Source organism: Schistocerca cancellata, chromosome 6, assembly GCF_023864275.1.
Source record: "Schistocerca cancellata isolate TAMUIC-IGC-003103 chromosome 6, iqSchCanc2.1, whole genome shotgun sequence".
NCBI lineage: Eukaryota > Metazoa > Arthropoda > Insecta > Orthoptera > Acrididae > Schistocerca > Schistocerca cancellata.
In genome coordinates this window covers 725,433,252-725,458,134 of record NC_064631.1, presented here as the reverse complement: position 1 = coordinate 725,458,134, position 24,883 = coordinate 725,433,252, and the positions used below count along the sequence as shown (strand labels likewise).

The 24,883-nt window shown below is 38.0% G+C and overlaps 1 protein-coding gene across 1 annotated transcript in view; it reads left to right on the top strand.

Annotated features, from left to right (window-relative positions):
* The window catches only part of LOC126088492 (laminin subunit alpha-1), a 717,591-nt gene that overhangs the window by 616,782 nt on the left and 75,926 nt on the right, over positions 1-24,883 (top strand). The window contains exons 37-40 of the mRNA XM_049906633.1: positions 3,363-3,528; positions 11,616-12,381; positions 17,191-17,485; positions 19,660-19,950. Coding sequence (XP_049762590.1) covers positions 3,363-3,528; positions 11,616-12,381; positions 17,191-17,485; positions 19,660-19,950 — 1,518 coding nt within the window. The remainder of the gene's footprint in view (positions 1-3,362; positions 3,529-11,615; positions 12,382-17,190; positions 17,486-19,659; positions 19,951-24,883) is intronic.

Below are 24,883 nucleotides of genomic sequence, written 5' to 3'. Positions count from 1 at the left end.
GGATCTACTCATGGAGTAAAGTTTATGGAGTAACCGAAAAAATTTATAGTCCAGACAATATTTAAAAAATTCCCTCTAAAGACTGATGTTCTTTACGTGAACTGTGATATTTTGGCACAGCCAAGAATGAGCAAATCTCAATCATCTTTGGTCTTGTTAAAGGGCAGGAACTGAGATAGTGGCAGGTAGGCAACCAGTGGAACTGTGGCACCAATGGCTGAGGCAATTTTAATGACTGGTGACTAAGAAATTTGATTTTCTGTGCCATCAATTGTCGTTGTTGATAGTTGTGCTGCTCCTGCTATTTTGCACATACTTCCTGTTGTTCTGTCTTTTAATTCAAGAACTTCAGCAGAGTGAAGCCCACATTGTTCAACATTAGACATGTGTGAAAGTTGTGAACTTCTTGTTATTTTTTTACTAAAGTTCAATTCTTTTATCTTGGCGGCTCGCGCATGCCCGCCCAGACGCGGGAGATTGCTGCGTTGCCAGTTGCACACGACACACGCGCCAATAGTATATAGTATAGCATAGTTCGCAAGCTTACGTTTAGGGGGAAGCGCGCAGTTCATGAAGTAAAGCCACCACGGCCGCATTAACCCTTTCGCTGCTACAAAGACGTGCTCCCTGCAATCCGCGCCGTGCACGATTTTGTCACTGCACTGCTCGCCTGTGCAGACACATCGTGTTCCGACTGCTTTGACACCCTTATCATTCGATTCCACAAAAACTATTTGGCCCAAAAATTTGATTTTTACACATCTTCTTGACTGATACCTTCCCCCCATAAATGACTTAATGTTCGATGTTCAACGCAGTTATTATGCAGCATTAAATATAGTAAAACATTGCACGAAATTTTGAAGAGTTTGCAGAGGCAAAAGTCCATAGAGTATACTTTCTGTATGGTCGATTTTAGTTGCCACAATGTTGAGAATGAAATGTGGACAAGATACCTAAATTTCATATTAAATTTACTGTATAACAATATCTCATTTAAGTACCACAAAGGTGTCATATGTAACATTGAGAAATATTCCGTCTTCCACGACTGTAACAAAAGTTTTATATACACTGAGCATGTTTGGCTTTATTTTAAAGCACTTCAATCAATCAAAAGGAAGTATACATTAAACAAAACTGTGGACTTACAAAAACATTAGGACTTGAATATACCGTCTATCAGTGAAGTGCTCTGAGCTATGTCAAATATAACTTTTGTGTGTGGCACACACGAACATCATTTATTTGCTAAAACACTGATCAGCCAACACAAACGTTGAATATTGTGTTACCGCAGCACAAAACTACGAAAGGTGACTTGCCAATGGAAGAGACAAAATACTGTCCACTGAAGATGCTTCAAAAGAGAGAAACGCGTTTGGTCTAAATAAGTCGCTTATTACAGTTGCAGAAGAGGAATATATTTCAGTACCATTGGTAAAACTGCGGCTGTGGAACAAAAATAAGAAAGAGAACATGAGTACCATCGTGTATGTGCTATACCTTTCATTGATTGAAGTGCTTTAAAATAAAGCCAAACGCGTCCGGTGTAAATAAAACTTTTATTACAGTCGCAAAAGACGGAATATTTCTCAATATTACATACGACACCTATGTGGTATTTAAATTAAGTGAGATATTGTTATACAGTAAATTTTATATGAAATTTAGGTATCTTTTCCACATTTCACTCTCAACATTGTGGCAACTAAAATCGACCATACGGAAAGTATACGCTATGGACTTCTATCTCTGCAAACTCTTCAAAATTTTGTGCAATGGTTTACTACATTTAATGCTGCATGACAACTATGTTGAACATCGAAACAAAATTAAGTCATTTATGGGGGGAGGGTATCAGTCAAGAAGACTTGTAAAAATCAAATTTTTGGGCCAAATAGTTTTTATGAAATCGAATGATAAGTGTGTCAAAGCAGTGGGAACACCATGTGCCTGCACAGGCGAGCAGTACAGTGCTGACAAAATCGTGAACGGCGCAGAATGCAGGGAGCACGTGTCTGCAGCAGCGAAAGGGTTAATGAAGAGACAAAGCACTAGAAATTTCAAAAAATTGCATTCAAACGAATATAATTCATGAAGTAAGGCACTTCGATATTGTTTTTGAATAATGAAAATATTAAGCACCGCACAAGGTTTGAACTCATAGAAGCCCAACACCTTATACGTTGCGCTAACGCAGCTCGTCTGACTAGAACACGCCATGAGGACTCTAAGACGTCACGCAAAATACTGACAAACACTGTTGTTATGACTATGAATTACTCACGCTTCATCGAAGTACAATAGGAAATAAACAATTACCGCTGTTCTTTATTGCGAAAAAGCAGTTCGTGAGATTGATACAAACACCTTTCCTTGCTATCGCCTGAATTAGGAGTCTTATTGCTTGTTTGGTTTAATTAATTAATAGAATATGTAGCAATTGGTACAAACAATGCTTTTTCCAAACTTTCTATAAAAGAAAGTCAGCTATCAAGACATTGCTTTTGTTCTATTACTTTATTTATGACTGAACATTTCTAAAACTGAAGACACTCGTCCATGCTCTGCACTGCAGTCGAGATCTGGCAACATCGTTCTCTGTTCATTGGCTGACTGTGATTTGTGACGTCAGATGCGCAGAACGAACCTAAACTCGGCCGCCAACATAAATGACACGCACTTTAGTTTACTTGCAAGCATTTGCATCTTTAGAATAAGAAGTGTCAGAGATGATACCAAAACAATTTTGCAAGTTCCATGTAACTAAAAATAGGAATTATAGTTATGTCACCATGTCTTTTAATTGTGTGCTTTGCAAGATTTTTGGTGTTTCAGTATCAGTGACACTGTAATGCATCCACATCTTAGCATTAGTGACAATGAATAATAATAATAAAACGTTATTTTAAACAATGTAATTGCATTTTTGCTAGCAAGATTTCAGCCCCATGAGGTTTGTTGATTGTGCTGTTTGTCTCAGAGACATTTGGTACACAAGTTCTAAATGATTATATTTAAGCTGACAGGTTAACATTGGTTTGTTCCCCACCAGTCCTACCCTCAGTAACATTAAGATGTGCATTTATTTATCTGTTGTGACACACAATGTTCTTGTCATATGTAATCATAGCCAAGTCATGAAGTTTGCACATTCCATCTTTCAGTAGTTCCACTCATGGTCATTAATTATCCAAACTGTGTTACACATGCCTCTAGTCTCAGCATTTTAGTGTTATTATGAGATTCATTTTGCACTTAAATATTAGAGAACTGAGTCATAATATGGTAAACATTAGAGAAACTGCTACTGCCTGTCATATAGCTTTTATTTTTATTTTTTATGTCTTTCTTAACAGGACCAGTTTGTAGCTGTAGTAATGAGGGAAGGGAAAGTTATTTTTATAATACTCTATGGTGATGGAAATCGCCTGGAAATATCAACTTCCAATTTTTACAACACTGGAAAATGGTTTCACATAGATGCCATTAGATTTTTTGACCGAAGATCAAATCATGAAACAGGTTAGTTGCAAAATTAATAGTATGTCTATCACATTCCTTGGTAATATTGTGTTGCAAGTGACTTTAGATATCGTATCGTAGTAAGTATATCTCCAATCTCTTGAAGAAAGGATTTAGAGCTAACTATGTCTATAAGTTTCAGTCTTACTCTTATTACAAACTTATTTCATACTTCATTTTATAGGTAGATGTATAGATGAATTATAGTAACCCCCCCCCCCCCCCCCCCCGCCAAAAAAAAAAAAATAATAATAAAGAAATGGCTGGTAATACATTAACTTTATAATTCTATTTATTATCATCCACAATTCAGTATTGTTATATTTTCTTTATTTTCCTCATGTTATAAATATTATAGCTATGAACCTGGATTTAGAAGCTTGTAATACATAGACCATTGCAAAATTGAGATTCTCATCTCAGACAATGGAAACTCCCAGTAGGAATATCAAGAGTGTAGGGAATGACAGATTGCTATTTACCACAAAGAAGACACATCAAGTTGCAGACAGGCACAATTAAAAGGCACTTCCATAAAGCTTTTGGCCACAGCCTTCATCAGTAAAAGACACACACACACACACACACACACACACACACACACACACACACACACACACACACACACACACACACAGAAGCAAGCAAACAAGCACACCTCACGCATACAGGACCACCAACTCCAGCATTTCTGGCTGGAATGCTGTGACAGAAAGCTTTATGTAACTGTCTTTTAATTGTGCCTGTCTGCAAATTCACGTGTCTTCTTCACAGTAAGTAGCAGTCTGTCTTTTCCTACATTGTTGAGATTCCCATCTCGTTGACAAAGACAGCACTAATAATTGTACATTTGTGAGACTGTAAGTCAGACTATGAAAACGGAGTGTATGGAATGCCAACAAGCAAGCTTATAAGTAGGGCCTAGATTTTAATGACAAGTCATATTTTTTTCAAACTATAGGGTGAATTTTAGAACAGTTTATACACAAATCTAGGCATTTTAGTGTCGAAAAATGTATTTTGATTGTGCATATAAAGTCATATTTAAACAAATTTTAGTAATAGGTCATATTGTGGCTAACTTTTAATATAATAGGTCATATTTCCATCAACTTTTGCCAAAAATGCATATACTGTTTTTCTCGCATCCTAAGGGACACACGAATAAGAAAACAAATATGTTGCTCACAAGACAATATTTAACGTGCTATTATGAAAGATAAGCAGATAAATTAGCACACAGCTTTATTTCTCAGGACTACAGCAGAAAATCGGTGTACCACAACAGTCGTTGTGCAAACATAAAACATTGTTGCGCAGAGTCGACAATACGTTCAGAGCCAACAAAGGCAGCTTCTGCTGTAGTAATCATCGCAGTCGCACAGGTGTTCCCATTAACCAGTTTGAATACAGCCTTTACCTTGTTCAGCGTGCCTAAAGCAAAGTGCCCCGACAGCATGAAGTTGCGAGGATATGTTTGAGAATTTGGAGAGAAGTTCTTTAGTACTGATGTGAAAATATTATTTTGTAAACTTTGTGAAGTTAAAGTTTGTGCAGAAAAGCGCTTTAATGTGCAACAACACTGTAATACCGCTGAACACAGCAACTGTGTGAAACGAAGTGCTGAAAATAACAGCAGGCAAACACTGTTATTTGAACAGACAGGTCAATCGTCAACCGTGCAATCATTCTGCAAGGATTTGTGTGAGATGATGGTGTCCCGCAACATCCCATTGGAAAAGCTGAAGAATCTACACTTCAGACGTTTCTTGGAGAAGTACACAACACATCCAGCTTCAGATGAATCTACATTGAGGAAGAACTATTTGTCCGTATGCTACAATGATGTGCTCAACAAAATACGAATTACTATTGCTGAGCAAAAGATCTGGCTGTCAATAGTTGAAACTACAGATATTAGTGGGCGATATATTGCAAATGTTGTTGTTGGTGTACTAAAAGTTGATGGCCCTGGAGATATGTTCCTACTAATGTGTGAAACTCTCGACAGAGTAAACAATTTGATGATTGCTATTTTGTTTGACAACTCTCTGAAGCTACTGTGGCCGGATGGTGTGAAAAGAGACAACGTTTTGCTGCTTGTAACAGATGGTGCTTCATATATGGCAAAAGCAGCCAAAGGGCTTCAGATTCTCTGCCCCAGTATGGTGTACGCCACTTCCCTTGTACATGCATTGAACAGAGTTGCCGAAGAGGTGTTACCAAATTACCCTGACGTGGACAAATTAATTTCGCGTGACAAGAAAATCTATGTGAAGGCTCCGCTGCAGGTGCAGAAATTCAAGGAACATGCACCTTCAGCGCCCCTCCCACCTAAACCTGTTCTTAGCAATTTTTCAGTGATATCAAAAGCCATCAAACGACTGGAAGCTGTTGGCACTCAGCTATGTGAGGCCCTTAGTATTGTGCAACATGTGCAGAGTGAGTTGGCTCGAGCTCGTCGTCATGTGGCTGACAAAGTGAAAACCAAATTGCAAAGTGTTCTCCAACGGAATCCTGGATAGTCTACACTGTGCAAAATTAGTGACAGTCTTTCAGGGAATGCCGCAACATTTGAAGATACTGAAACAAAGCTGAATTCCAGTGACTTGGCTGCCTTCAAATATGCTCCAGTGACATTTTGTGAAGTGGAGAGGAGTTTTTCCAGGTACAAAACTATCCTTGACGCTACACTCGTCTGGAGCAACCAGAAAAGTCTGCAGTGGCCGAGCATTGTCTCAGTACAGGCCATTCTATGAATTACCTACATACAAAAATTCTCGCATCAACGAGTTCGTACTGGGACAGTGTTATTAAGGAAGCAGTGGAAATACGTAGCTCGACGAATCTTGTAAACAGAGACACGGGCTTTCAGCTTAGTTCAGCATGGGATCCTGCACTGGCCATATTGAAGTTGCTTCGAGCAGAGAGGAATACTTTTGGTCATAAGACGGACGACGATTCGCCAGCAACATAAATTTTTTGTTGACAACGGGAGGATAATCAAGGCGCCTACGTGGACGCGCACTACGGCTTGCGGCTTCCGACAGAGGTCGCTGGGGCTGCCGATGGCGGCGCAGAGATGCGGCGGCAGCCTCCGCGCGTGCGCCGAAGTATTTGGTTCTTCATCCTGTAGGTGGCGTTACTGTCCTTCCAGCTATCAGTTGATATCGTCGCTATTGGCCATCGAATTTGGCGCCTCCACGCATGCGCACTTCCTGCCTAAAAAAATGGGGAGCCCTGGTCCTGCCTTAGCAGTGTGTTCGTCGCACCTGAAGATGTCGGCCAGTTGCGCTGACGAAATATTGTGGAGTTTTCACTATGACATCCGACGTCTCGCCCGAGAACCATATATACAACATGTCCGTCGGGAAAGCCTCAAGCAACACACTTTAAATACTGTTGTTATTGTTGTGGTCTTCAGTCCTGAGACTGGTTTGATGCAGCTCTCCATGCTACTCTATCCTGTGCAAGCTTCTTCATCTCCCAGTACTTCCTGCAACCTACATCCTTCCGAATCTGCTTAGTGTATTCATCTCTTGGTCTCCCTCTAAGAATTTTACCCTCTACGCTGCCCTCCAATGCTAAATTTGTGATCCCTTGGTGCCTCAGAACATGCCCTACCAACTGCTTCCTTCTTCTTGTCAAGTTGTGCCACAAACTCCTCTTCTCCCGTATTCTATTCAATACCTCCTCATTAGTTACGTGATCTACCTATCTAATCTTCAGCATTCTTCTGTTGCACCACATTTTGAAAGCTTCTATTCTCTTCTTGTCCCTGTTTCACTTCCATACATGGCTACACTCCATACAAATACTTTCAGAAACGACATCCTGACACTTAAATCTGTACTCGATGTTAACAAATTCCTCTTCAGAAACGCTTTCCTTGCCATTGCCAGTCTACATTTTATATCCTCTCTACTTCAACCATCATTAGTTAGTTTGCTCCCCAAATAGCAAAACTCCTTTACTACTTTAAGTGTCTCATTTCCTAATCTAATTCCCTCAGCATCACCCAACTTAATTCGACTACATTCCATGATCCTCGTTTTGCTTTTGTTGATGTTCATCTTATATCCTCCTTTCAAGACACTGTCCATTCCATTCAACTGCTCTTCCAAGTCGTTTGCTGTCTCTGACAGAATTACAATGTCATCGGCGAACCTCAAAGTTTTTATTTCTTCTCCATGGATTTTAATACCTACTCTGAGTTTTTCTTTTGTTTCCTTACTGCTTGCTCAATATACAGATGGAATAACATCGGGGAGAGGCTACAACCCTGTCTCACTCCCTTCCCCACCACTGCTGCCCTTTCATGCCCCTCGATCTTATAACTGCCATCTGGTTTCTGTACAAATTGTAAATAGCCTTTCGCTCCCTGTATTTTACCCCTGCCACATTCAGGTGGCTTTAAATACTATGTAGAAATAAAAACGTTGTTTTACTGTTTTGATAGATGATCTTTTCACTGTAGTTTGTGTTTAGAAAATAAAACATTCAGACATTCAAAAAATAGGTGCAGATTAGCCACAAACCCGATAGAAAGAAAGAACTATACGTACAATATTTTGAGAAGTGAAGTTTGTTTTACTTTATGGTGAATAAAAAATTAAATAAACAAACAAGAATGCTTTAAATATACTTCTATTAAGTCATATTTTATTTTTAAGGTCATATTTATGTAAGTCTTAGGCCATAAATGCTTGCATATTTCACTGTTTTTTAGGTTATTAAAATCCGGGCCCTACTTATAAGTGATCAGAATGGCTTTTTGTTCCTTTTGTTATTTTTTATTATTGATAATTTTTAATACTTATTAATAATATTGTATGGGCAATATCTTCTGGACTCTTAAAATATGGTTAGGAAAGTCCAGGAAGACTGTAAAAGATGTAGAAGTAAAGGAGACCATTCACTGATCAGTAGAAGCGTTAAGTCATTGACAGGCACACAAAAAGAATGAAAACTTCACTAATGAGGTAGAGGACTCCGCCCCCCCCCCCTCTCTCTCTCTCTCTCTCTCTCTCTCTCTCTCTCTCTCTCTCTCTCTCTCTCTCTGTCTGTAGCAACACTGTTGACCAAACACAAAGCACAGGGCGGCAGGTGGGCTTGGGCTGAGACTTGGGCTGAGAGATTGTGTCACGTGGGACGAGGCATGAAGCAAGAGGAGGGGTGGGGAAGGTAGCAGTCTGCTAGGGGGGAGGCAGCAATTGTGTAGCATAGGAATGATGGAGGGAGAGGCAGCAGGTGCATGAACATTAGAGTCAGTGAGTTTGTGTAGCTTATGGTGAAGATGATGTGCAGGTGTGGATTGAACGGGGTGGCAGGACAAAGGAAAGAGAGACTGGGGTAGAGGATGTGAGTGCAATTGGTTATTGGAGTCTGAGACCAGGAGAATTGCAGGAGTGGACGATATGTTGCAAGGCTAGCTCATAATTGTGTAGTTCAGGGAAGCTGTTGCTGGTGGGAAACGATTCAGGCAGCGTGGCTTGTGCAGCAGCCTTCAAACTTGAGCATGTTGCACTCTGCAGTGCAACATTGGGTGGTCAACACTGCTCTTGGACACAGTTTGATAGTGGCCATTTATTCTTTGGACAGCTGGTTGGTGATCATGCCCACATAAAATGCTGTTCAGAAATTGCAGCAGAGCTGGTATATGACACTGCTGCTCTCACAGGTGATCCTGCCTTTCATGGGATACAATAAGCCTGTGATGGGACTTGCATAGAATGTGCAGAGGTTGGTCAGTTTGGCAGGTCTTGCACCTGGGTCTTCTACAGGGATATGAATAGACCAGGATGTTGTGTAGGTTGGTGGGCAGCAGAATACTGCTTCAGGAGGGGTGGGAGGGATCATTGGTTAGGGTTTAACATCCCATCAACAATGAAGTCATTAGAGACAGAGCACAAGCTTAGACTATGGAAGGAAATCAGCCATCCCATTACAAAGGAACCAACCAGGCGCTTGTCTTAAGTGATACAGGGAAGTCATAGGAAACCTAGATTGGGATGACAAAGTGGCGATTTGAACCATCACCCTTCCGAAAGCAAGTTCAGTGTGCCAACCACTGTGCCACTGCACTCTGTCTCCAGTCTCTGACGATACTGGGTGCTGCTGAGCACAACAACCTCTAGTTCAATGGGTGTTTCACAACCTGTGCCATCTGGACACCCCCTCTACCTCCAGCAGAAGTTTCTCTGATCTATAGACATGGAAATTAGCCTTATAATTCACTATTCACTTCCACAGTCCTTGTGGTGTTAATCTCTTCTAACCCACAAACCCAGGTATCACTTTCTTTACAACTCACTTTTAGTTCAAAAACAATCTTCACATGCCTGTTATAACAACACTAATACTAACTGTTTATGAGCATAGCTTTATATACAGTTCTTATTCCCCATATTACAAATGTTGAGCACCCACCATATTGTCCTGATCTTTCCCCACATGATTATCATGCCTTTGGTTGCCTCGGTGCTCACAGTGATTTTGTTTGATAGGCATACCAATTCTGGACCGCACGGTCTCCGAGTAGAAACTTTTTGATCTCTCTTTATATATTGCAATCCTAGCTTTAATTACTTGTTCAGATTATTGATAATGGATATGCATGTAAATTTCGTGAAAATTTAAGTTCCTTGGATTCCCTTCCTCTTCAAAAAAGAAAAGATTGTACTTTAACGTACCAGTGTTTAATCAGATAAATATTACGATTGCCTTAGTTTCAGAGTAGAAACACAACCATCCACCTGAAGCCAATTAACTTGTGGTGTGGACACACACAAACACACAAACACACACACACACACACACACACACACACACACCACCTTAAAACATAAGTCAGTTTGTGCCAAATTTGTTTAGAAAACCTGATTTCTTGGTTTTTCACTAGCTTTCACAGTAACCATTAGGTTCTCAGAGTGCGCCTCCAGGCCTGATTCAAACGTTTATTGTCACTCAAGCTGCTGTGTGTAATTTCCAAACACTACTATCAGTTCTCCCATAGGGTGTGTGACAGTGGCATTGGTAGAACCTGTGGTAGTAGTGTTAGGAAATAACATGGAGAAACATCAGTGACAGCGAAAGTTGTCAGGTCCAGAGGTGTCGTGAGAGAGCCAAATGGTATAGATAAGATGAGTCTGTGAAAAAAGCAGGAAACCACAAATTTTCAGTCATCACAACATTTTTATTACATTGACGTTTCAGTGTTTCTGAACAATTTTCACTGATATCATTTCATATAGTTGCCCCCCCTCATCACCACCATTGATTTCAACTCTGTTGTCCAATTCTTTTCATTTCAGTGCATTGACTACTTGTCAGTTTTCAGTCATCACAACATTTTTATTACATTGAAGTTTCAGTGTTTCTGAACAATTTTCACTGATATCATTTCATATCGTTGTCCCCCCCCCCCCTCCCCCACCATTGATTTCAACTCTGTTGTCCAATTCTTTTCATTTCAGTGCGTTGGCTACTTGTCAGTTAGAAGTTAAACATAAAATTATCTTTCAAAGGAAAAAGGCAAAAAGAGTCTGATGCTTCTGGAGCTAATAAGAATTTCATCCCTGCCCACAACCTCATGCCTGGTGGCAGCCTTGTCCCTGCACACTCCACCAGACAGCATTCATACCTCTCCCCACCCGTACACTACTATCCCTTTCCCTTCCCTGCCCCCTCCAGATTGCTGCTTGCATCCCACGTGATAGCTGCTTTCGGGCCCGAGATGCTGGAGTTGCCAGTCATGTGTGCTTGAGGTGTGCTTGCTTGTGTGTGTGTCTCTTCCTGCTGAAAGCTGTAGCCGAAAGCTTTATGTAAGTGTCTTGTGGCCATTTTTGCCTGTCAGCAACTTCACGCATCCTTTTTATCGTAAGTAGCAATTTGTCTTTTCCTACATTGTTGATATTCCTAACTGGGGTTTCAATTATTTAAAAGAAAGGAGTCATTAGGTAAGAAAACATTTTACAGTTAAAGTACAGATTGTGTGTAAATTTATACTTTAATTCGTGACTTTTGTTATATTTGCAAACTTGATCCTTCTAATGGCTGAAAGTAAATTTAATTATTTTATATTTCAGCAAAACTCAAGATCGGGAATGATGAACATGAAGCATCCCCCATCTCACCTCAGAGTTCTGACACTATTCCAGATTTGTCTGAGGCTTATTACCTGATTGGTGGTCTGCCTCCAGGGTGTGACTTGGCTCAGAATAACATCGGCTTTACAAAACCGTTTTTAGGTTGCATGTCAGGTATACAAGTTGTAAATGAGGGAATTAATCCTCTTCAAGGAAAATTTTATGGAGTAGAAGCTTCGTGCTCCCTGTCACTCAGAGTAGTTAGTTTTGAAGGGAATGGATATCTGGAATTACCATCACACACACTCAAAAGAAAATCCTCCTTTGAATTTGTTTTCCGGAGTTTGCAGAATGATGCTCTGCTTATGCTTACCACATCAGCGAAGACTGATTCATTGGACGAAGAGAGAACTGAAAAGTCTCACAATGTGTCACATTATTATTCTGTATCACTCAAGAATGGTAGAATTATTGTATGGTTAGATGCTGGATTTGGAAAGGCTGTGCTCACCTCAGCCACCTCTTTCAATGATGGGCAGTTTCATGTTGTGTCAGTAATAAAGCAATCAAGGAAGCTGGAACTGAGAGTTGATGATGCATGGCAGAGCACAGCTGTTTTACCGGGAAGTGCTGTTGTTATTAAAGCTCCAGGAAAAACTGGTGGACTTTACTTTGGTGGTGTACCTCAGGATATAAATTGGCACAGTATGGCAGCAAGTGCAAATCCAATGGTTGGCACAATCAAGGATGCAAACTTCAATAATGAGTGAGTAATTTAAAAAATGATATTCTACTGTTTAACTAAGAGTAAGGGCAGTGGTTATGTTTTGAAACATTAAACTTAAGAAAATTAAAATAAATAAATAAAAGAAAAATTGTGTATTGAAATGAGGTGGTTGTAATTCAAACTGTCGACACAGGATGTAAGTTGTGACAGGGACTTAGAAAGTGATGTTTAAACTTGACTGTTTCCTGATTTTCATTTTTCAAGCTTCCTTTATTTCATTGTACAATAAAATTAAATAATTATAGTCACAAGAAATAATTTTCAGTTGATAAACTCTCATATGCTATAGTATTTGTCTCTGTGTGTGAATGTGATTTGAAAGACAACTATAAATTGTGAATAATTTCACTAATGTCACATGTAATTCATAAAGCTATGCAAAAAATAAATTCTGTTATAGTTATCTACTAAAAACTGAAATTATTAAAACTCTTTCTTTAACTAGCTCAATTTTAAGATGGATAATTTTTCTATGGAGCTACTCAGTTGAGTTGTCAAGTGTTGATGTTTTCTAATTTTTTATTCCTTTACTTCTATGATCTGTGTAAAGAGCAATATTTACATTTTAAACAGTGGAATAACATCAGTATTATGAGAAGGACCAATTGCTACTCACCATATAGAGGAGATGTTGAATCGCAAACAGGCATTACTAAAACACTGCTATACAAGTGAGATGTCTTCTTCTAACATAGAAAACTTGCAATACAGATTAGATTAGATTACATTAGATTAGTACTTGTTCCATAGATCATGAATATGACACTTCGTAATGATGTGGAACATGTCAGGTTAATAAAAGGTGTCTATACAAGATATTACATTAGACAAAATATTACATGACACTCAGTTTTTTATTATTATTATTATTTTTTATTTTTTTATTTTATTTATTTATTTATTTTTGTGGGGTTGGGGAATTACCCACTTACTATATCCAAAAATTCATCTAATGAGTAGAAGAAGTTGCCGTTAAGAAATTCTTTTAATTTCCTTTTAAATGCTGTATGGCTATCTGTCAGACTTTTGATGCTATTAGGTAAGTGACCAAAGACTTTTGTGGCAGCATAATTTACCCCCTTCTGAGCCAAAGTTAGATTTAACCTTGAGTAGTGAAGATCATCCTTTCTTCTATTGTTGTAGCCATGTACATTGCTATTACTTTTGAATTCGTTTGGATTGTTAATAACAAATTTCATAAGTGAATACATATATAGTGAGGCTACAGTGAAGATTTCTAGCTCTTTAAGTAAGTGTCTGCAGGATGATCTTGGATGAGTTCCAGCAATTATTCTGATCACACGCTTTTGTGCAATGAGCACTCTTTTACTCAATGATGAGTTACCCCAGAATATGATGCCATAGGAAAGCAGAGAATGAAAATAGGCGTGGTAAGCTAATTTACTCAGATGTATATCGCGAATATTTGCAATGACCCTAATAGCATAAGTAGCTGAACTCAAACGTTTCAGCAGATCCTCAGTGTGTTTTTTCCAGTGCAACCCCTCATCAATGCATACACCTCGAAATTTTGAATATTCTACCTCAGATACCAATTTCTGATCGAAGTCTATATTTATTAATGGGGTCATTCTGTTTACTGTGTGGAACTGTATATACTGTGTTTTGTCAAAGTTTAATGAGAGCCCATTTGCAGAGACCCACTTAATGATTTTCTGAAAACCATCGTTTACAATTTCACCAGTTAATTCTTGTCTGTTGGGTGTGATAGCTATACTTGTATCATCTGCAAAAAGTACCAGCTTTGCATCTTCGTGAATATAGAATGGCAAGTCATTAATATATATTAAGAACAGCAGAGGACCCAAGACCAAACCTTGCAGCACCCAATTCTTGATTGTTCCCCAGTTTGAGAAATCACCAGTTTTTTTTGCATATTATGTGAACTGTTTATTTCAATTTTCTGCACTCTTCCAGTTAGGTATGATTTAAACCATTTGAGCACTGTCCCATTCATACCACAGTACTTGAGCTTATCTAGAAGTATTCCATGATTTACACAACCAAAAATCTTTGATAGATCACAAAAAATCCCAACAGGTGATTTCCGGTTACTCAGAGCATTTAATATTTCATTAGTGAAAGTATATATAGCGTTTTCCGTTGAAAAACCCTTATGGAAACCAAACTGACATTTTGTTAAAACTTTATTTTTACAAAGGTATGAAGATACTCTACAATACATTACTTTTTCAAGAATTTTGGATAAGGCAGTCAGAAGAGAGATTGGGCAGTAGTTGTTGACATCAGTCGTATCCCCTTTTTTATGCAGTGGTTTAACAATGGCAAACTTCAGTCTATGTGGGAAAATGCCCTGCTTCAGAGAGCTATTACATATGTGGTTAAGAATCGCACTTATTTCTTGGGAACAAGCTTTTATTATCCTGCTGGAAATGCCATCAATTCCATGTGAGCTTTTATTCTTGAGAGAGTTTATTATCTTCCTAATTTCAGAAGGAGAGGTGGGCGGAATTTCAATTGTATCAAATGGTGTGGGTAAGGACTCTTCCATTAACTGCCTTGCTTCTTCTAATGAACATTTAGATCCTATTTTCTCTACAACATTTAAAAAATGATTATTCAAAATGTTTTTGACTTCCAGCTTGTTGTTTATCAAGTTTCCATTCGCTTTGATGATGATACCGTCATCCTGTACTCTTGGTTGTCCTGTCTCCCTTGTAATAATATTCCAAATTGTTTTGATTTTGTTATCAGAGGTATTAATCTCAGACATGGTGCACATGCTTCTGGACTTTTTAATAACCTTTCTTAATGTAGCACAGTAGTTTTTATAATATTTGGCTGTTTCTGGGTCATTACTCTTTCTTGTTGTTAGAAACAGTTCCCTTTTGTGGTTACAAGACATTTTTATTCCTTTATTAAGCCAAGATTTTTTGCATGGTTCTTATAATTAAATTTAACTACTTTTTTGGGGAAACAATTTTCAAATTCTCTTACAAGTGTATCATGAAATAAGTTATATTTTAAATTAGCATCGGGTTCCTTGTATACCTCATCCCAGTCTAACTGCTGAAGATTTTCTCTGAAATTTCTAATTGTTGAGTCATTAATTGAATGCACAACTTTGGAGGGTAGTTTTGAATTACTGAATGGAGCTATGTCATATACTGTAACTAGCTGAGCATCATGATAAGAAAGCCCATTCTCAACAGGACAAGAATTTGTTTTTAAACCTATCTTGGTCTATAAAAGTGTTATCTATCAATGTGCTGCTGTCTTTTACTACCCGAGTAGGAAAATTAATGACAGATGTCAAATTAAAAGAACCGAGCAAGACTTCCAGGTCATTCTTCCTATTACTCTTTCAGTGAATCAACATTGAAGTCCCCACAAATAATAATTTGCTTCCCCTATCTGACAGATAGCACAACAAGGCATCCAAGTTTTCCAGGAATAAATGAAAGTTTCCTGAAGGGGACTTATATACTGTTATAATTACAAAAGAGCCCTCCTTCAGTTTAAGTTGACAGGCAAATCTTTCTATATGTTGCCCTAGACAAAACTTTTTTGTATCTAAGCTTTCTACACAGTGATAACTTTTGACAAATATGGCAACTCCTCCTCCCACCTTATTCTCTCTACTCATATGTGCAGCTAGTTTATAACCACTGATATTTATCTTTTCCATATCAGACACAATGTGATGCTCAGACAGGCATAGTATATCTATTAAATTATCAGATTCAATGTCATCTAAACAAATCAGGAGCTCATCTACTTTATTCTTCAATCCCGGAATATTTTGGTAAAAATAGTAGCATTATTTTTTACTTTACTTTTGTGAGAATCTACTTTTTTCTTTAATCCACCAATCCAGCTTACACACACAAACCCACTGTCTCTCACAGTTTCTTAACCTACTATGTCAAACATTTCATAGAATTTTAAGTGTGGTACGAGAATTTCATGATTCGTCAATGACCTTAAATACAAAATATCTGAGACAGTGTTTATGTGTGTATGTGTGTGAGTTATGCTTGCATAAATGTGTGTGTGGTTTATGCATAAGGAGAAGGCCTTTTGGTCGAAAACTCACATATATAGCAGTCTTCTTCTTGTGTCTATGTGAGACTTAACATCTCCTCTGTACAGTGAGTAGCAATCTATCCTTTCCAAAAAATTTACGTATTGTAACATTGCAAGTTTGAGGTGGTTAATATATATTATGATTAATATATATTAGAAACAATGAAGAACCATGCAGAGGACTATGGGGTACACCATGCTTCATTGTTTCAAACTGGGTATGCAAGTGTACTGTAATGGACCCAGCATTGTTACATACCACTTCCTATCATATGAGTAATATGAAAACTGTGAACCTACTTTGTCAGTTATTTAATAGTATTTTAACATTTGTCTGAGAATATCTTGATTAAATAGTCAGTGACTTTAAGTACATAATATTCTGATCGTAATTATTATTTTTATTTTATCGTATAATTTTTATAGGGAAACACAGCATGTTCAGATCATAGACCATCTTAAAATTCAAATTGTTTAAAATTGCATTGTATTTTACAGTACAATTCAATTACCAACAATTTGGATTGTAATGTTTTTCCAACAAGATATCTTAATAAATTCTATTGTACATCATCTTCTCCAAAACCTGTTGAGACTGTTGATCTACTTTTGTGGAAATAATGAACTGGAAGTCTTCTGACTTTGAATTTATTTACATTATGTGTTGCTTTTATTATTCCACATTTTCATTGTTAAAGTAAAATGCCCTTCTTGTTGCAGACTGCTTCAGTTTGATGACCCAGTTTCTTTTAAACATGCAGCCATTGGACGCTCAAGCAGAAGTATTCCTGATCGGAACAACATCCAGTTTATACCACAAGGAAGTATTTGGCATAAAATGAATAAGTGTCAGGTTGCCAGTTATTCAGTGGAGCAAGGTGCAGTGAAATTTGGAGATTCTCATCAGAGCCACATAAAAATGGATCTTGGTGTCCGGAGCATCTTGCAGAAGAACTTTGCTTTAGAATTTGATTTTAGGACATTCTACCCAAATGGGCTTCTGTTCTTCATTCCAGTAAGTATGTTGCACAAACATAACAAAGTGACAGAGAAGTACCTTTGTTTCAGAGAGTATGGTTGTTTGTTCTGAATGTGACATGAATGTGTGTACGATTCTTTATCTTGTACCTTGTTGAGAGAACAGCCAATTTGTATCAGGTTTTAAACTATTTACCATACAACTAGATTTTATATGAAGTGACCCATTCGTATAGCTTTATGCTCAGTGCACTAGCTGGTGTGACAGAGGGGTGAGACAGACCTGAATTGAATCTGCACGGTGGATTAATGACCATCGGTCTACTACACCAGGCAGCTTGAGTGTGGTGTTTAGGCAGTTCTCCGTGCTTATTTAGGTACATGCTTGGCTTTTCTCAAATTTACACCTCAAAAAATATGACAGATGAACATTTATAACCTGATAACACATACAACGAAGTTTACGCAATTCGTGTCTTCCCTCTCTTAAGTGAAAAATTGTATCTAACTGACAAAAAGTGTCGAAAGTGCAACAAAACAGTAAAGAATGCCATTATCTTCTCAGATGCAGATGTGCTAAATAAAGGAGTCCCTTGGGGATCCTTTCTTGGGCCAAACCTCTTTCTGCTGTATATAAATGATCTAGACTGAACATTGAGTCACAAACAAACACTTTTTTTTGCAGATGACACAAGCATCCTAACTACAGGAAATACCCCAAGTCAGCTTCAAGAGCTGTTAATAAGGTTACAGAACAGCTAAATAGATGGTTGAGGGGAATAAACTTATGATAAACACCAAAAAAACAACATTCCTAAATTTCTGTTTAAAAGGTGATGCATGCTACACCAGTGTGACAATAAATTCCAACAAAATTTCATCTTCTCTGGAAACAAAGTTTTTAGGCTTTGGCTTCAAAATAACTTCAAATGGCACACATATATAAACAAAATTAATGGAACACTAAATAAAATATGTTACAGTCTGCGTTTACTCTCTGTCAAACCAAGTTATAGCACTGTCCGAACTGCCTACTGTGTCCAATTCCACACCATCCTACTGTACAGAATTATATTCTGGGGTAATACAACACCTAGTTCAGCCATCTTCTTAACTCAAAAAAGAACTGTAAGAGCAATGCAACATGGTCGACAAACAGATTCTTGCAAACCCCTGTTTCAAAAGTCATCAGTTCTTCCTCTTCCCTGTATGTATATACTGGAAATCTGTAAATATATTAGAAAGAATTTAAAAGACATAAATGAAAATTTTGATATCCATAAACAAGATACAAGATGAAAGGAAAAGTTTCATGTCCAGTCAATAAGGACATCAGCCTATAAAACCTCCACAGGAAACAGCACTATACAAATTTACAATAGTCTTCTGTATAAAGTAATTGCTTCTATTCAGTAGCAGAATTTCTAGATCATTTAAGATACAAAAGACTTGAAACAAGACAGTGCAGCTACTGCAAGAACCTTTGTCGATAAAGCTAAAATTCACGTATCTGCTGTCTGCTGAAATAACTACTGTATATAGATGTGTGTGTGTGTGTGTGTGTGTGTGTGTGTGTGTGTGTGTGTGTGTGTTCTGTATCCCACAATCTGGAAAGATTTATAGGATGAACAAAGAAATCAACTGACTACTTTGTAATATTAAGGGAGTAAATTAAAATAAAAGAAGAATAAAATAAAATAAGTTTGCCAGGTTGAGATAAACAGCAGACACCATAGAACAGGATTAACACTAAGAAAGATTTTATACGAAGTCAATTAAACAATATTTCATAACTCCAGGATAGCTATAAAAACTTGACTCTTGTGATTTATTTAATCCAGTCTTCTCTCGTGATTAATCACTTAGGAAGTGAGTTAGAAGTTTAAGAAATCAATTGACTCTTCAATATTTTGTGAATATAACAGTTTCACAACATCTTCTAAAATTTGTTCGGATGAAATTAAAAAAAGGAAAGAAAAACAAAAAAGAAAGAAAAAGGGAAAAAAAGAAATTGCAATGACATAAAAAATCAACAGAGTTTATGAAATTGAAGCGGAGACTATTAGGTTAGGAAAGGATTTTGCTATTGCTTTTTACATTAGAACATTCTGTTTATACATAGCTAATTGAAGATTTATGAATCTATTTTTATGATGTAAATGTGCTTAACATCAATTTCACTGTTCAGGATGACATTTTTTTCTGTTACAGGATTCAAGACGGAAACAGAGGCATTACATTGTAGGAACATTATTTAACAAGAAAATGAAAGTAGTAATTAAAAAAGGAAAACGGCAAAACAAAATTGTAACTCATTCTGACCTGAATGATGGTCTGTGGCACCATGTATCCCTCCAAAGAGAGAAACAGAATCTTAGATTATTCATTGATACAATCAGAAATGGGACAATGAAATACCCAAAAAAGCTAAATATCCGAAATATAATGTACTTTGGAGCTCTGCCAGAAGCAGGACTTCAGTTTGCATCAGCTGATGAAGAGGTAAGAACTCCATATTTCTCTTTTTCTGAAAATTTATACTTACATCTTGTGATCTATCCCTGTTCAGAAATACAATTCCTCCTTGGGACTGGATTTTATCTGAAATTGGCTCATCAGGTTTTGTCTACAGACCAAACACAAACACACACCTCTGCAAAACTTTGTAATGATCTTGAGTTTGTGATGCCCTAGTAGACCTGCTAACTGTGTGCTATTTAAATTCAAGTAGCTGGAACTTGATTTCACCAATGAAACTGGGTGACACTAAAAACTTGTTTAAATTGCTCTTATTTATCTAATAATAACAATATATGACTAAAAACAAAGATGATGTGACTTACCAAATGAAAGTGCTGGCAGGTCGACAGACACACAAACAAACACAAACATACACACAAAATTCAAGCTTTCGCAACAAACTGTTGCCTCAATTTTGAATTTTGAATTTTGTGTGTATGTTTGTGTTCGTTTGTGTGTCTGTCGACCTGCCAGCACTTTCATTTGGTAAGTCACATCATCTTTGTTTTTAGGTATATTTTTCCTTCGTGGAATGTTTCCTTCTATAATAACAATATATGAGTTGCACTAATTATCTCAGTCACTTCAGCAGTTAAACACTGTACCAGAGAGACTTAAAGTCTCATTCACAATTTGCAGAAATAATGTTCTAACTGTTCCTGAGCCTGACAACATTTTCCGATACAACTTTGCTGCTCTGAACTAATACCACTGGTGTAAGCATTCCAAGCTCAGATAAACCCAGTGAAAGCTCAAAAACTCTATCTGTCCTACTACATGAAAATCTTTGAAATCACAGTATACTATCGATAAAATGTGAAGTTTGGAACTAACACAGCTAAGGAAACATTGATATGTCTGGACTCTCCTGACTCCCAACAGAAGTCCTCAAACACATTGAAAAATGTTTGGATTCGATGAAGTCCCACACCGAAGTCTGCTAATAATCTGAAACAGTTCACAACTGTCTGGAGTCTCAACCTGAAGTCCCCTCATCCTCTCAACGTCAATTCCCAGCTAAACTTTGAAAACACCACCTCCCAATACCATTCAGTTTGTCTGGCCTTGGCTGACTGCATCTGTTCCTCTCCCACCATATAAGTTGATTGTATTGCCGTGCAATAAGATAGACAAAGTTACACAGCTGTGAACCAATTGGCTAATCTCAACAACTTCAACCAAACAGAAGTTATATTCTAAATCACACTTAAATGTTGATTTTAATGACACCAAACACTGTGTATTTACTACACTTAATATGAGAGAATGGAACTAGGATAATAGAGTGTAGTTAAATTAAATCAAGTGATGGTGAGGAAATTAAATTAGGAAACGAGACACTTAAAGTAGTAGTTGAGTTTTGATACTTTGGCAGCAAAATAACTGATGATGGCCAAAGTGGAGAGGATATAAAATGTAGACTGGCAATGGCAAGAAAAGCATTTCTGAAGAAGAGAAATTTGTTAACATCAAATTTAGACTTAAGTGTTAGTAAGTCTTTTATCAAGGTATTTGTCTGGAATGTAGCCATGTACAGAAGTGAAACACGGATGGTAAACAGTTTAGACAAGAAGACAATAGAAGTTTTTGAAGTGTGGTGCTACAGAAGAATACTGAGAATTAGATAGGTAGATCACGTAACAAATGAGGAGATACTGAATAGAATTGGGGGAGAAATTAAAAGAAGGGATTGGTTTATAGGACACATTATGAGTAATCAAGGGTTTACCAGTTTAGTATTCGAGGAAAGTTGTGTTTGGGGGAGCGGGGGGTAAAAATCATCATAGAGGGAGATCGAGAGATGAATACAGTAAGCAGATACAAAGATACAAAAAGATATAGTTGAAGTAATTATTTGGTGATGAAGAGGTTTGCACAGGATATAGTAGGTTGGAGAGCTGCATCAGACCAGTCTTCAGATTGAAGATCACAACACAATCTCTCACAAAATATGTGTTTACTTGGATGATTCCATTAGCATGTATTAATTTTGTCATAGTATTCGGTATATAAATCTTTTCCGCTTTCACTGTTAAGAAATCATTCATGTTTTGATTTGATGTGGTAGTTGATTGAAACTAAAGTGGAACTTCAGTTTGATACTGTTTGTGCTGGCATTTTTTAACCTTATAGGGGTGGTTGGTATTTATGAGAGCCAATAATATACACAAAGGATGTCTTGAGAGCAACACGAGGCAGGCCGAATCACTGGTGGCTGTCCCTTCTGTAGACGTTGTATTCGTGCGTGCAGTAGCCTTGGTATCTAATACACAGTGTCATCTAGCTTTCCATTCTTGGGCTGAGAAAGCATGTGACCATCTGGAGCATTTGAGGAGACAATGTCCCTTTGAGAACCCTTTCAAAAACATGTGCCTTGGAAGCGCTCCGCCACCCTGCAGTGTCTAACAATTACTTGTCGTCCTCCCACCCGTTGAGTTAGAAAGCATGTCACCAGTACTTGCCAGAGACAAGATATAAGGGGCATTCAAATGAAACCTGGTCACTAGTGTAAAGAAAGTAATGGTAACAATTTTATTAACTCAAAAATGTAGTTATACACAATACACATACTCAAAAATAGTCACCAAAACTGTTGGCATATTTATCCCATTGCGACACTAGTTGGTCAATTTCATCCTTGAAGAAGCTAGTAGGCTGCTGTCCGATCCAGGCCTGGACCCAGCCCACACACTCCATCTTCTGTTACGAATTGATGTCTGTGAATAACTTGTTTTAGAGGTCCAAACACATGAAAGTCACATGGTGAAAGGTTGGTACTATATGATGGATGTTCCAGCATTTCTCATCAAAACTGCTGCAATGTCGTCTTCACCGCAGTCAGTTGGTGGGGAACCCACTGCTCACAGATTTTTCGAAAGAGGTCGAGGTAGAGGTACTCAGGGTACCCTCCGCCACACACTGTCGTATGGCTTGCCGAGTATGGATGTAGGTGTAGAAGTTCAAGTGTTGATGCATTATGGTGTGGGCAGTGCCCACGCTAATACCCAGCAACTGATGGATCTCGTCCACGGTGATTCTGCAGTTGTCCAAGACTAAAGTATTTGTTTCCATAACCTTTTACGGTGCGATAACAGAAAGAGCCTGTCCAGAACAAGCATCATCTTCCTGTGACTCGTGCCCCTCAAGGAATTGTTTGTGCCATTCCACAACACTCAAACAACTCAGACTGTACTCACCATACACAGCCTTCATCCGTCGATACATTTCACGGCCGCCAACTCCCTCCTCTGCCAAAAATCAAATCACTCCTCGTTGTTCCTGCTTACTCGCTCGCACATTTGGTAGTGGACGATAACGTGTGTGACCACCTTCTCTTCGACATGAAAACATACTGTAGGTATGCAATCTCAAATGGTGCACATGCGTCAGTCTCTACCAATAGACGGCGTCACCATACTGGCAGTTATATGGTGCCACCTTACATGTAAGGCAAAGGTATATGCACTGACCAGGTTTCTTTTGAAAGAACCTCATACAATAGCCCTTTGTAGTATGTTTAAGGCAAGCATTTTATTGTCGGTGTGGTCTTTAGAATCTGTGACATGAGTACTACAGTTCATTCAGCTCAAACCACTGCTATAGCAAGCAGTAGTTATACCATTGTTTTCACCAAAGCAAATGAGACGCAAGTTGCAAACACAATAAAACAAGTTATCTGCTTAACATGGTGTTGCGTCATATCCCATAAAGAAGAGCAGTGAAGATCAGCTAAAATTGCTGTCAAGTTCTCTCTAGCAGTGTTGCAACTTGTAATGTCATCTGGCATAGTGTTTGTATCTGGACAAGTCTGTCAGTCCATTTTGCCAGTATAACTGCATTTGGGTTTGCCCATCTGTCTGTATACTTAGAGCAGGCAGGTAGTTCTGAGATCCTGCAATGAATGGATGTGTGTATCAGCCTAGCAAACTCTACAATGAGTGGAATGTATTGTGTATCTTGTCATTTGTTACAATAAAGTCGATTTATATATCAAATACCTTGATTTCTCTTATCATTTGAGTGGAGATTAGGGGAGGGCAGAAGGTACTGCACTATACACTGCAAGCTTAAATCTACAAATGCAGAAGTCAGAGGTCTGCAGTCGAACAAGTTAGGTACAGTCACTAAGGGTTGTATTGACTGCTGCACCAGGGGAAGATATTTTCCCCAATCAAAAGTAAGCAAAGGAAACCCAGTCACTAAATGAGAAATCTAAGGTGAATTAGGAAACTATAGGCCATTATTATTCATTCTTACTTTTGCAGAAAACTGTAAGTACTACCTCACCATAACATGGTTCAAGCGAAAAATAGTCAGCACATTTGGCAAAAACAGAGTTTGTTGGTCATATTCTTAGCTCCCTTGGCAGACAAGAGGAGACTTTATATATATATATATATATATATATATATATATATATATATATATATATATATATATATATATATATAATAGAGGGAAACGTTCCACGTGGGAAAAATATATTTAAAAAGAAAGATGATGAGACTTACCAAACAAAAGCGCTGGCAGGTCGATAGACACACAGACAAACACAAACATATACACAAAATCTAGCTTTCGCAACCAATGGTTGCCTCGTCAGGAAAGAGGGAAGGAGAGGGAAAGACAAAAGGATTTGGGTTTTAAGGGAGAGGGTAAGGAGTCATTCCAATCCCGGGAGCGGAAAGACTTACCTTAGGGGGAAAAAAGGAGGGAAAAAAGGACAGGTATACACTCGCACACACACACATATCCATCCTCATATACACAGACACAAGCAGACATTTGTAAAGGCAAAGAGTTTGGGCAGAGATGTCAGTCGGGGCGGATGTACAAAGGCAAAGATGATGTTGAAAGACAGGTGAGGTACGAGCGGCGGAAAATTGAAATTAGAAATTAGCGGAGATTGAGGCCT